General features: G+C 35.4%; 1 protein-coding gene across 4 annotated transcripts in view; it reads left to right on the plus strand.

Annotated features, from left to right (window-relative positions):
- CSMD3 (CUB and Sushi multiple domains 3) overlaps positions 1-14,780 on the plus strand; it is a 756,594-nt gene that overhangs the window by 206,518 nt on the left and 535,296 nt on the right. For all 4 annotated transcript variants that reach the window (XM_030011520.2, XM_030011521.2, XM_030011522.2 and 1 more), the window contains exon 5: positions 10,804-11,011. In XM_030011520.2, coding sequence (XP_029867380.1) covers positions 10,804-11,011 — 208 coding nt within the window. The remainder of the gene's footprint in view (positions 1-10,803; positions 11,012-14,780) is intronic.

Genomic DNA, 14,780 nt, shown 5'->3' on the forward strand with positions numbered 1-14,780 from the left:
GGGCTTCAGGGGAACAACCTGCATTACCATGGTCTTCTTCACCAGCTGCAGGGGAACCTCTGCTCTGGTGCCTGTAGCACCTACTGCCCCTCCTTCTTCACTGATCTTGGTGTCTGCAGGGTTGCTTCTCTCACATTTTCCTCACTCCTGTCTCTCTCAGCTGCTGCACAGTGTTTTTTACCCTTTCTTAAACATGTTATCACAGAGGCGCCACCAGCATTGCTGATTGCCTCAGTTTTGGTCAGTGGTGCCATCATGGAACCATGTGGAACTGGCTCCGTCCAACATGGGGGCAGCCCCTGATCTCTTCTCACAGAGGCCACTCCTGCAGCTCCCCTGCTACCAAAACCTTGCCACATAAACCCAATACAATCTTCCTTTGTGCAGGCTTCTTTCTTGGTGGGTCTTTCACATCCTACCTGCTGCACTCTTCATCTGAGAACATCCTTCCAGCTAAGAGCTATAAGCTGGTCCCAAAGGAAGTGCCAACTCTTCCTCCCTGCAGGCAATGTCGGATGACACTGGGTGTTGTGGCTAGGATAAGTGACTCAGCCTTCCTCCTGACTGCCCCACCACATCATTTTCACAGAACAGAAACAAACTTGTTTTATACAGTAAATTGCCAACAGATAAACAAAACAAATAACTTTAAATACTTAGGTACTTGTCATATTCTTATTTTATACATTAGCATAATCGTCTTTTTGATAAAGCAGTGTCTCAATTACAGGTGCGTGAATAATTTCTTTGTGGTTCAGAGGCAAAACTGCAAAACCAGGTGTAAAAATCAACCATCGCTAAACTCATACTTTAATGTAGTTTCTTTACTGAGAAATTAAAAAAAAAAAGGAGATCCCTAATAATTTCTAAAATCTCAGATAACTGATTGATCATCTCTCATGTTTGACATGCTTGCTTTAAAGACAAAATTACATTTCAAAACCATAGTAAAAAACCTTGTTCTCTGCAGTTATTAAAAATAATTAGAAAGAAAATTTAATTTCAAATTGATGAATTGAAATATTTACTTTTAGGTCTTTATTTCCTTTTCTTTGCCTGAACAATTAATTAATTTCTGCTTTCCTCTGTATTCCATTTTTAAGGAATTTACTCTTAAGCCCTCTGCCCCTCAGCAACTCAAACAGTAAATATCAGGCTTGAGAACTATGAAATCTGAATTAATATCTTAATTTAACACTGCAGAACTGCTAAGCTTTATTGTTGCACTAAGCAATTGGAAACAGTTTGATCGGCAAGAAATACTTTCTTTTTAATTTCTTCTGTTCTGCTCACATAAGGAAGGCCTGTCCAAATAGTTTCATTTAAATTACCTTGTTTTGTTTGTAAGCAATAAAAGCACCAATACCTCCCCAACGTTCATTTTTATGTGAAAAAAGATGTATTTCATTCTCTTGCTGGAAAACAGCAGTAAAGGAACAGTTGGCTGAAGCGCAGATTGGTGGGTTATCTTACTTTGTTAAACACGCTTGTGAGTTAATCTGTCAAATTTCAAGTCTTAGTCTAGAAAAACAGAAAATTTAGAAAAATGAACCACCTATGTACATTTTAACCAAACACCTTCTCATGTTTTCCAAATATATAGTTAAAAATTCAGCAGACTGCACACCTTCCGTGTTTTTTTGTAAAAACCCCCAAACTATTGGCTTCATGTGCCAAGATTTTTCCAACGTCAACATTTTTCCTTCTTTATAGATAAAAAAGTAAATGAGATAACTGTGCAGCGTATACTAGAAACAGTTACTTTTCCTACTGGTAACCCTTCAGAAGAACCCAACTCACCTAAATCACACCCACAACATGACATTTCCTTGGGGGAAAACCAGCCAACAACTCTGAGGATCTCACTGAACTTCAATTAATTGCCAGTTAACACAAACATTTCGTTACCGATTCAAGATCTGCAAAACAAAAGAAGACAAAACCTTAAACACTTAGGGAAAAGACCGTTCCTCCCCCTTCACCTCCCTCAACTTCGCTGCAGTCCCCTCCTCTCCCTCCTGGTCTCTGCTCCCCTTGCTCCTGCTGCACTACCGGTTTCCTTTTTTTCCCTCATCCTACTCTCCCACTCTTACCCTTTGTTTTGGCACGGTTTCTCCAGGGGCCACACTCCCTTTGGGACCTCCCCTCTGTGCAAGCCTTTGGTGTGTCCTCACATGCACCTACACGTTTCCTCCTGTGTTCCCCTTTGCGCCCCCTCCCATGCCGCCCCCTGCCCCCTCAGGCGGCTCCTCCGTGATGCCCATTTTGTCACGCGGTGGGTCAGCGCTGCTCGTTGCAGAGCCAGCTGGAACCGGCTGTGACGGGCATGGGGCAGGCCACGGCCTCCTCCCACGCAGGTCGCCCCTGCAGCTCCCTGCCAGTTCCACTCAGTACAGGGCTCCAGGTAGGTACAAGCTGTGTGGGTGCTGGTAGTGTTTTCCCCTTGGCATAGCTCGTTTTTTGGTTCTGTCTCAAAAGAGGCAGGTTAGGAGGCAATTTATTCCATTTAACTTCTGCTAGTACCATTTAAGCTCCTGAGCTTCCTCACCTTTTTAGCTACAGATGCTGTTATTTGATTTTTTTGCTGCCTGTCAAATCTGTATAAATTTTACAGCTATGCTGAGCATACAAGTACAAAGTGAAGGATTTGAGGATGCGAATCATGTCAATTTATAGTCATCCTTGGGTTTATTTGGAATTTAAGTCACAACACAAAGCCATAGAAAATAAGACTTCCATATGTCCTCAAGAAATGTTTTATGTCCCTCTCCTCAAAAGCTGGATGAATTTTATGTGAGTCATTAATGACAAATCTGCAAAGCTATCCTTAAAGATTTTCAATTGATGGATGTTTTGCAATCATTTCATTTAAATTTCTGAAAGTTGTAAGGTTATTCTGTGGATAAATTATGAGGGAAGGCTGACTTTTATTGTTGCAGGTTTGTAGAAAAAGCTAACATATAAATGTTGCTCAGAAATTATATATAGAGATATATATCTTTCATTATATTTGGACTTTTTAGAACATATCAGTATATTAAATGAAAATAAATTTAATGTGCATTATACCACATACGCTGTTCTCTATAGTTTAAAGGCCCATTCATTTATTCTCTGACTCTGAGCATAAGGTTATTGAGACTTAAGTTAAACTAGTTGGATAACTAGTTTTTATTTAGTGGGGCAAGAACACTATTGCCAAGAGGTTTGCTAACCTAGTGAGGAGTTCTTTATTACTAGGTTTATCGAGGTTGGTGACCAAAGCTTTCAGGTTTATTGGGGAACAGGGAAATGGGGGGAAGCATGCATGGGGCAGAGTGTTGAGGGATTTTCTTGCACTCTTTTTGAGGAAGTGGCGTGACCACGACACATCTCAAGTGCCTGTACACAGACACATGTAGCATGGGAAACATAGGAACTGTAAATTTATATGCAATTGTAGATCAGTGACATTATTAAAATCACAGAGCAGAACAGCTGGCACCACTGGAGTCCTGCAATAGATGTGTACAGGCTCTCCAGGAAAGGTGAGCAGGGAACAAAAGGAATAAGAGTTGTAGTTTGTGCAAAAGAGAGAGCAGAGGGAACTCTGCTGGAAAATGGCATTGCCTATGGAGCTTCTTAAAGATATTTTTGTGACTATGTAATCTATTACTGTGTTCATTTGCAAATTTCACAATTGGATTATTATACTACAGACTTTAAAACTGAGCTTAATTTTTAAGGGGCTTTCCAGTTCAGCTTATATGGTTTCCTTTCTGCTGCTTGTCTGTAGCACAGACAATGAAGAAACTTAATAAGAAACACAGTCTAAGTTGTTTTTTATGAAAGCAGTATAGGATGTGGAGAAAATTGCAAAGCTGGAGTGTATATAAGGGCATTAGATTAAACACTGGCCAAGTGTGACATTGGAAATTTGTGGAAGTTGCTGATGGATAAACCAGCAAATTCAGACTTGTGGAAAATTAAGTTCAAAATGTATTATGAAGCTGCTTCTCAATGCAGTGCTCTGTAAAAACAATCTGAGTGTATAGACATACAGACCTATAAAGAGGAAAATACTAAGCATAAAATGTTTGTATAGTAATAATGTTTAAGTCAAGATCAGTAAATAGTTCCATATAATTGTTATAAACATATTTTAAAACATTCATAATGAGCACCTACTGAAAACTTAAAAACCCCTCCCTAAACAGTGATCAGTGGGGCTGCTATCTAGGTGAGGTTTTTTATTAATTTATTTTTTATTTAGAGCCAACCTCTGACAAACTTTCAGACAGTAACAAAGAGACAAGGTCCTTGGGAAAGAAACTACCTTCTCATTCAGAAATGGTTGTATAATTTAAGTTACAGCTAAGATAGTGTGCTGCCTTTTTAATAGACAATGTTTGCTTTCTCATGCCAAGTTACTGCCTGGAGAAGATAATCTAATTTTCTTTACCCTTTACTTTGGATATGAAGGTAATTGATTAAAAATCTTATTTAGAAAACACTGGTAGAATTTTATAACAATGCATTTTTTTCTTCTGTCAGAATCAAGATTACAGCTAAAGGGTTGTGGTTTTGGAAAAATATCAAAAAGTATTATCTGCATAATTAATTTCCATTTCCATTCTACTTTATTGTATCAAATAGACATGAGCTGTTTCAGAATGACGTAAAAAGCAATATCTTTCATTTAGAAACATCTGAAAATACTTAGAATTATGCTCCACTTTCCACATAATTATTTTATGCATGTAAGTGGTTAATTTATTTTTAACGTATGATAAATATGGGGTGATAGAGAATGACATTTTTCAGGGTCCCTGTTTTCTTCAGTTGCCCATCAAAAATCTTAACAGTTAGATACCAATATTTAAGGCAGCAGTTGAGCCTCAAATAAAATTCTGTGGATGGTTAGAGTTTGTGTAGACACATGCATATGTGCATTTGTTTGCTACACAGAAACAGGTAAAGTAGTTTTTCACCACACTAATGGAATCAGTAGTTAGTATTATGTGTTTGCCTATATTAAATTCTTTTGCAGAGCACTGGAGTTTCTCAAAGAATTGATTGCTTCCTAATGTAAAGATCTTTCGTGATCTTCAGATAAGAGGTGGTTATTAATGTGTATACTTAAGAGCAATAATTAATATGATGTAAAATGCTTAAAAGGGGGTGGTAGAGTGCTGATTCCTTTAGACTGTTCAGCTAATTTGTCTGAAGTAAGACTGTCTAAAATTTGAAAGAGCAGACAACAGTATGCCTGGGGTTGTGCCTGAACTACATTGTGAAGAATATGCCATGAATTTCATAGAGTCTGTGTAGCTAAGATCAAGGTACAGAAGGATTACTGCAGTTCCTCTCAGCTTTTTTTGATGGGATTCCTCAAAAGTGGCTCAGCTTGTTCAGAACTTTTATTGGCTATTGTAAAGGTCATTGATTAAACTTGGAAAGTTGCTATACTCTTTTTTTTCTTGCATTATTTTCAAGAATAGATAACATGTCTATTACTCTGTGATGAGTTGAGTTATGCACTTAAGTTTAACTGTTCGGTACACAATAAATATCTAGATAGATAAAATGATGCGATACATTGTGTGCCAGATTAAAGCTTGATCTACCATGCAGTCTCATTGAATTCTCATTGAAATCCATGAATTTGCATGGTGTATATCTCACTGATAACATTGCCTGTCTTTGATCATCTATCTTCCTGAAAATTCCAGTTCAATATTTATGTAACATTATTGTGAATATCACTGAAACTACAAGAATAAGCAGAAAATTACACTTAAATAAGACTAACCAGAGAAATATATTTTCAAAATTTATTATGAAAAAGGAGCAGTGAACAGCAAGCCAGGAAGATGGTTGCAAAATAAAATATAAAATTTTATTAAATTACTTTTCACCAGAAATTATTTAAATGTATAATCATTTCACATTAATTTTTTAACGGACATTTAGCCATAATTTAAAAAAAAAAAGGAAAAAAGCTGCATGTATCTATCTATAGAGATAAAAACCAGTCGAAGCCCACAAAGACCCAAAAAAACCCCCCAAAACCAAACCCTCAAAACCTTTGTAGTCTCATAATCATCACTCACATCATGATATCAGTGATAATCCCTCTGCATAAGAGCTCTTATGCATATTCAAATATAGATCTTCATTTGAATTCATGATACCTTGAAAAGCTTTTCTAAGCCAAGTCCCCACTCACATATCACTTTGAAAAATCTTCCCCTTTCAGCATATGGTTAAGATCAGAGAAATATGTTTGGAAAAATGACATCTTAGCAGTATGTGTATTTTTTGCATTTATGCCTTCATATCACTTTTTCAAGTTTGTAGGTTAGATAAATTTTCCCAGTAGATGACAAAATAAATTTAATTTGAAAATATGGTATAGGAATTTTAAAAATAGATTTAGTTTTTTTTAAATGTCAACAATGTTAGCTATGTGTTTGTAATTGCAATTGCATAATGTCAGGTTCTATGAAGTCTTAACCAAACTACTTCTCACCATTCCTGTGAATGTTTTTCTCCATATTTGGTAAATGGAAATTAAAGGAACAGGGGTGGATACACAGTTCTTTCAAGGTGCTTAACTGCTGTTTAGGTATTACATTTTGATTGTAGTGTTAGGCACTTAAGTATCTTTGAGGACTCCTACCGCAGTGGTTTGACAGAGGTGATTCAGAAAGCTGTGGAAAGGCAGTGAGAGAGAAAGATTCTCATGGCTCTGTACAGAAATCACTGCAAAGATTATCTTTCCTCTCTTTCTTCCTTGTTCACACATCATTACTGGATGACTTGTGCATTGATGAAGATGGGCCACTGTTAGTCTTCACAAGTGTTCTCTTACCAGCTATTCTTTCGTTTGTAGTGTTTCATAGCTGACATCTAAGCAGTTACCCTGTTTCAATGTGATAGAAATACAAGTGCTAAAAAGCAGATTGCACAGAAACAATTATTACAGTTTCTTTTATTTGTCAGGGTCTTATGCACTATAAAGTCAGTGGTAGAACTGCCGTCAACTTCAGTGTTTGTCAATTTACTCGAAGATCAATTTTTTTTTCCAGTGGCTTCACAACTTAAGGCACTGAACATTTTCATGGGGATTAATGTTTGTTAGCCTTCTCCCGGATGTGAGCTTTTACCTATGAGGATCTGACTGCAAGACTGGAACCAAATAAATCACAAGCAAGTGATATTACAGGTGGAGGAATATAGGAACATGGCACAGTAATTCTGTTATTTATTGGGCTAATGCTTGCATTACAGAGGCTAAGATATCTGATGATCTATGATATCTGATGTGCTCTTGGTTATATTTACAGTACTTAAATGTAGTTAGTATTAATTTTATTTGTAGGAAGTTTGCTACATGAGTCAGAACAAAATAGATGATGATTTGTCTGGGCCATTTTGCTGATGGTAGCAAAATTACATTTTGGCAAAAATCTCTAAACAGATGTGGCTCAGAAATAGCAGACATGCTCATTGACACAGCTTGTGTTTTTAAACACAGTCACTCTGTTTATTCTTTTAAGTATTGGTAGAGTATAGCAACATTCTTAGTGAACAGTTTTTTATATTGCTAGGAACTAGGATAGATTTCTCTATAATTCATTCGTGAAAAGCAAAAAAAAGGTGTTCTGTAGTACAGTATTTTTCAAAAGCACTTCTGTTTTTGAGTCTGAGAGAAAGCTATTCCAAAGTCTTTAGTCTTGCGTGATACTCCTGGTTTTCTGCTTTTAACTTGTTACATGAGCTGAAAAGCTATTTCATATGCTACTATTTGTCTTTCCAATTTGCATAAGCTTCAGTAATTTAGCTGTGAAAATTTACCTATAAGAACTTTTTCAACTCAATACTTGATAAAACATTGTCATGGTTTAACCCCAGCCAGCAACTAAGCACCACGCAGCCGCTCACTCACTCCCCCCCACCCAGAGGGATGGGGGAGAAAATCGGGAAAAGAAGTAAAACTCGTGGGTTGAGATAAGAACGGTTTAATAGAACAGAAAAGAAGAAACTAATAATGATAATGATAAGACTACTAAAATGACAACAGTAATAATAAAAGGATTGGAATGTACAAATGATGCACAGTGCAATTGCTCACCACCCGCTGACTGACGCCCAGTTAGTTCCCGAGTGGCGATCCCCCTACACCCACTTCCCCTAGTTTATATACTAAATGGGACGTCACATGGTATGGAATACCCCATTGGCCGCTTTGGGTCAGCTGCCCTGGCTGTGTCCTGTGCCAACTTCTTGTGCCCTTCCAGCTTTCTTGCTGGCTGAGCATGAGAAGCTGGAAAATCCTTGACTTTAGGCTAAACATTACTTAGCAACAACTGAAAACATCGGTGTTATCAACATTCTTCTCATACTGAACTCAAAACATAGCACTGTACCAGCTACTAGGAAGACAATTAACTCTATCCCAGCTGAAACCAGGACAAACATATTTCAATCAGTATTTAAAAATCAATATACAGATCCTTCAAAATCATTGAACCAGGATGTTACCCATTGTTTTAATGGACATTTTACTTCTGTGAACTAACAAAATTTTTTCTCCTGATTGTCCTTAATGCATGAAACCAATACTTCATTATTACCTTTTTTATATTTTTTTATTCCTTTCACAGTAAAGGACCTGAACCTGTGATGTGGTGAGGTTCCTCAGTTTTATTGTATTTAGTGGATGCTTTTAGTAAGATTAAACCCAAGATATGCTTTTACTTTAGTTTTTCTATCTGGTCATATAATAATTTACCAAAATTTTTAAGAGACAAAACCTGGTATTTTAAGCTCCTAAACAACTGTAATTAAGAGGTTTCTCACGATCATTAAAATTTTTCTTTCCCTTAGAAGTGTGTCATGATGTGTGTCAGAATTCTTTAAAGCTTTTGTTTTGTGATGCTATACTCCTTAATTTTTTTTTATCCTTGTCATTAATTTTTCAGCAATATTGACTGATTTTTCAGGCTCTAGGGCAAGTTTTATTCATGTTAGCACTCTAATTAAGCAGAAACGAGTTGCTTTACTTCAAACATTTGGATAATAAACTAAGTAATGAGATGTGGTATTTCCATCTAGTAACATGGTGTTTCCATATAAGTAATTTGAAAGGTATTTCTGTTTCTGAAAGTAGTAGCACTACATTCACAATCAACTTTATTAGCTCACAGAAAAAATTTTGACGTGAGAGCCTTAAAAGCAATTTTTGAGTTGTTAGGTATATGTGCACCATTAAAATAGAAGATACACAACATCAGTCATGTTCTCTTACGAAATGAAATCTGTGAATCACTATTTGAGAACTGTTTTCTCCTAGAATTAGTTCTGTTAGTGTTTGAACTGATTTTGTAAATCTCCAATATTTACCTAGTTTATTCAGCATAAGATTGTATGTTAGAAAACAGAGCATTATTGTGTCAAATACTCTGACCAGGTTCTTTTAGATATGCCACATGTGGAGGATATAATGTTTAATATCAAATTTACTTATTTAAAGATAGTTGATGTTACACAGGACTTCCAGTTTAGCAGAGTGATACAAAATATATTGCGTAAACAACAGAAACGTAGGTTACACTTAGCAAAATATGTAGCAATTGCAATACACAGTTTTATCACAATACCAATGTGATTCCCATTACAGGTATCTATAATATGCTCACCATCACAACACTGGGCATCCCCAGTCACTGGAAGGAATACATGGGTTGAAGCCATCTCAAGCCTGTTGCTCTTTGAAGTTCTTTTGTTAGTTGTTGAGTTTTTATACTCTATGTTGGGCTGAGCCAAATATTCACTCCCCCCATTGGTGATCTGGCAAACTCAGGGAGACATCCACACTCTTAATGAACTCAGGGAGAAACATTTCCACTGCCAGTTAATCCACTCAACTGTTGATAGCTGTTTATCTAAAACAAAGGCCACGCTTCTGGTCCTTATCCTTGAGATAACTCAAGTCAGATTCTTTGCAACAGCTGTACTCAGTCACACCCTGTGTTATTCCCTGAACTTTACCAGCACATCACCCTTGCCCATCTCCTCTCTGCCTTCTTCCATTTTAGGGGTTTATTGGTTTATTGGTCAAATAATTTCACTATTATTCACATATTGTGAAAAATGTATTCCTATGTTCATATTTGAAATACTTGATCTGTTAAAACTTACACCCATTAAAATGACTCTAATGTAAACATCTTTATTTTGAAAGTGTCTTGCATCTGACATTTGGGAAATCAGCCATGAATGGCTTTGGTTTGAAAACTGATCAGCTGTTTGAAAAATGGAAAAAGATTATTGGAGAACAAACTTAAACATCACTAGATGTTCACTAAAATAAAATATGATAATACGATTAGCATAGGATGGGTAGGATTCTCATGCTTCTTTTCTCAGTATAATGTGACTGCTGCACATCATGTGTCAGACTGCACATGATAGGGATTAAACTCAACTTGCTTTATGAAAACATTTTTGCTTAAAGCAAAAGAGGAAATAATGAATTTTTTGCATGCTATTGTAAAGTGAGTGAAACAATGCTAATCAAAATAATAAATAGTAGATTGTAAAAATATGTGCTGGCACTAGTATAATAATTTTTAAATAATTGAAATCTGAAGCAATTGTTTGTTAACACCTTAACTTTGCAGCAGCATTCTAAGTCTAACATGTTAAAAAACCTTAAGCAATTGTTCACCTAAAAGGTAATAAACTTCCATTCTCAACAAGAAAGCATACATTTCTAAGGGGTGATTTTAATGACAGTTATAATTTTTTTTTTAACAGCTGAAGATGCATGTGGAGGAACTATGAGAGGATCCAGTGGTATCATCTCGAGCCCCAACTTTCCTAATGAATACCATAATAATGCAGATTGCACATGGACAATTGTGGCAGAGCCTGGGGATACTATCTCACTCATATTTACAGATTTCCAAATGGAAGAAAAATATGATTATTTGGAAGTTGAAGGTTCTGAACCACCTACAATATGGTAAGTCAACTATTGCAATTTTAATGTAGTAAAAATAAAGATGATGAGACATGGAAGGTTAAATTTTGTTACTTTTCCTTTTGTCACTAGGTAGTCTTGCTGAAAACAAAGAAACCCAGTAATGGTTGTTACTATGGCATAAATACTGATATTCTAATTGCAGCTGTAAAATCATTTCCAAATATATTCCAGGGATGTAACATTGCGATGAAAGACACTGTAGGTTCGTTCACTTCATTGTCTGTAGGTCTAACCATTCTAACCATTATTGTATTAAAAATGTATATATTTAGAAACAGAATAGAATGAATGTTGTACTGGCAAGGATTGATGGAGCCTTCAGGGAGTTTCATAATGTCAGAAAGTGAATGGCATGGACTCCTTTCAGCACAGAGCTGGGGGAAGTAGCATTGGTCGCACCTGTTGGTCACAGATTCTCTCTGGACGAGTTTCTGTACAGAGAACCGCATATGTGGTCTCACTATATAATGTGCTGGGGGTATGACTGGTGTTACACTTGTATAGAAGTTTCTGTTGTGATGTGAGAGATACAATACCCCGAGCTGAGTAGCCACAGCATTTATTAGTTTGGGTTTTATTCCAAATATACTACCTTTAGAGAGGAGTTCTGTTTGTTTGTTTGTTGACTTAACAGTAGTAAAAATATTTTTGCTAGGCTGGTTTCTGCAGTTCTTGATCTCAGTGTAGATGCATTGTATAAAAGAAGTAAAAGAAATAAAATAGTAAACAACCTCTTTCAAGATCTGGTTCAGTTAAGTAGAAAAAATAAATGATACATTCTGCGTTTTTCTGGCCTGGTAGTTTTATGGTAACATAGCATCACACTACTCAAGAAACATGTGAATATGACAAATACTTGTATTCGTTACATAGGTTTAAATATACTATTGGTTCACAAAAAAGAGGACGTATATAAAACCATAAATAACAGTGATGCTCTCCAGTAAAATCTTAAGCTCTTAACTGGTTCATAAAGCATTATGAGGGCAGAGGCATTTGAAAAACAGGTAATACAACAGGTGGTTGGCTAGCCACATTAAAGTCAGTAGAGTCTTGTTTTCTTATTATCAATACAAAAAACCCCACCAAACACAGCATAGACCAAATAAATGATATTATTTTAAATTTTATAATGAGAAAATATCCCAAATTATATAATTACATTGTTTTGACAACATCAGTCTCAGTTTCTACAAGTGATGCTTATAAGTAATATTCCTTACTACTGCAGAGTATAGTAGAAGCCTATACACTAAGTCTCAGCTTTAGCAAATAGTATTTCATAATTTAATTCATACTGCCACCTACGTAGTTAATTACCTGTATTAGAATATTACTTAATTGCCATTGAGTTTTTCAAGCTGTTAAACTGAAATCTTTTGAACTAGCTGTCAGATAAAATAATTTTTAAACAATAATTTATAATAATTATTAGTGAGGTAACACCAATGACATACAGACAATATGAATCACTTGAATAGCTCAATGTGCATTCTATTACTCTTGAATGTGTTTTATGTATTCAGTCATGAGCTTCAAACAATGATTTAATTTTTTTTCTGCAGAGGGCTTTGGCTATATTTAAATGATATAATGAGATTACTTTATATATGGAAATTGTCATATTATCTGTTTACAAAACATAAAAAATTACAATGCTAATTTAATAATTGCTCATGTAGAGAAGCAGATTGAGAGCATATTCTTTTTTTAGCTTGTCATTTATATTCCCTAAATTAGACTGATGGGTTCAATTATGCAAAAGTATCCCCCCCATATGTTAGGAAAAATAGATTTGGAAAGCTTAATTAACAACAATTTGTTAATTAGATTTACAGCAGTAATACTTTATATCCCCTTAGACTATAGCTTGAGGTTTAGCTCAAGATATCTTAGTTTATAAAGTGTACATAGAAGTATAGTTCTAAAATTAAAACCAGACTCTTGTTCTTTCATTCTCGAAAACAAATAGTACATAATTTGCAAAATTACTAAACACATATCGGTTGATCTAGATAGTAAGTAGTACTATAAAATCTTTTCTTAGATATTTTGTTGCTTTATGTGACTGTTATACTTATTGATTTAAAAAAACCTCTAACCTTTCTTCTTCTGCATATCTGCTATGTAACATTCTAAGTTAAACAATGAGCTAGAATACACATCAAGTAGATAGTCTGGGGTTATCCACAAGACAAGACTTGGAATTCTTCATAAAGTGCTAACTTTCTGTAGTCTTCCAGTCAGTCATTATAATATTTCAGTTATGCCAAGTCTTTTCTTTAAGAAAATCTTGATAGGCCATTTTCATTTAAGTAGTGGGAAAAAATTGCATAGATGCCATTCAGGGTTTTTGTTGTCTGATAGTCAAGGGCTAATTCTGATGTTTGGTAACTTGAATAAAGGGTTTTTTTTATTTTGGATATGAAACTGAGAGAAAACGATTATTTTGAGGAAACAGTTTTCCCCATTTTTTCTCAACAAAACAAAACACTGAAAATAAATGAGATCTAGTGAAACGTTCCTTTTTGCCTAAGTGACAAGTTAGGTTTTGAGACATTCATTGGTGAAAGAAGTAGCAATGTCATTATGGGATAATTTATGCAGCACATGGAAGTTCAGAGTAAAATATTCCGAGAGTATCTGGACACTTAAGAGTTTTCCAATGCTTGCCTCTAGGATGCTTTGGTAGGAATGTTTCAGTCTCTTATTTTGCTGTTGGCCACTTTTAATGGAATATTAATCACTGAGCAGAAAACTGGAATGATTCTCTAGGCTGCTTTGACATGGGTGTCCTGGATTCCAGCATGTACTCTAGTCTGAATTGTTAAGACAATTGTTAAGACTCTAGTTAAATTGTATAGACAAAGTAGTAGAATCTCCTTCCCAGAATATTCTATGAAAGATGTGCTTAGAGCAGTCTCCTGATGAGAGCAGATGAGGATGGGAAGTATATATTTCACACTGTCCTAGGCAAAGACATTAAATCTGTATCTTGTATTCCTGACTACCAGCTTAATTTAGCTGTTGTTGAAAAACAAGTTGACAATTTCTCTTCCTACATGTTTGGAGAGCTTGGTTATTACAAAAAACAGAAAAAAAAAATCAGTAAAGGTATTAGACTAGCTGAACATGGAATGATGATTAGTTTTGAATTAACCAATACATTTTTGGTGGATAGACTGGGAAATGATAGAAAATAATGGTTGTCATAAAGTATGTGCTTAGAGCTCTCAATTCAGAGAACTACTGCTGTAGTCTGAATAAGGATCACAATTTCTTTTCAGAGAAGAAATAATTATGTAATTTTTTATTATTTGTTAACATGAAGGTGTCCATTAAGGTGAAGGTGTTTGAGAGTGTAGCACTGTTGTAGGAATGGCCAAATGTTGTAGGGAAAATGTACTTCATTTTTACCATGACAAAAAAAAACCACCAAAGTTTTCAGTTCTCTTTTTTCTGGCTAAGAGTGCACTTCTATGAAAATCTTTAGTGTTCTAACATTTGACCTACGACTGGCATGTTCGTAGAAAATAGTAGCACACCTAAGTACTCTGTTATTAAAGATAAATTTGAAATATGATGTAATTACTCTTTTTAAAACAAAATAACTCACCTCACTTCTCTCTTACTGATAGTGTATTCTTGGGTATTTCAAAACTTTTCCTACATAATTTTCCTAAAATGTGAAGGAGGCTTAGAATTTTCCATAGTAAATGGAAGTATTATTGTATTGTCTAGACCATTA

Source organism: Aquila chrysaetos, chromosome 4 (assembly GCF_900496995.4).
Source record: "Aquila chrysaetos chrysaetos chromosome 4, bAquChr1.4, whole genome shotgun sequence".
Classification (NCBI taxonomy): Eukaryota; Metazoa; Chordata; class Aves; order Accipitriformes; family Accipitridae; genus Aquila; species Aquila chrysaetos.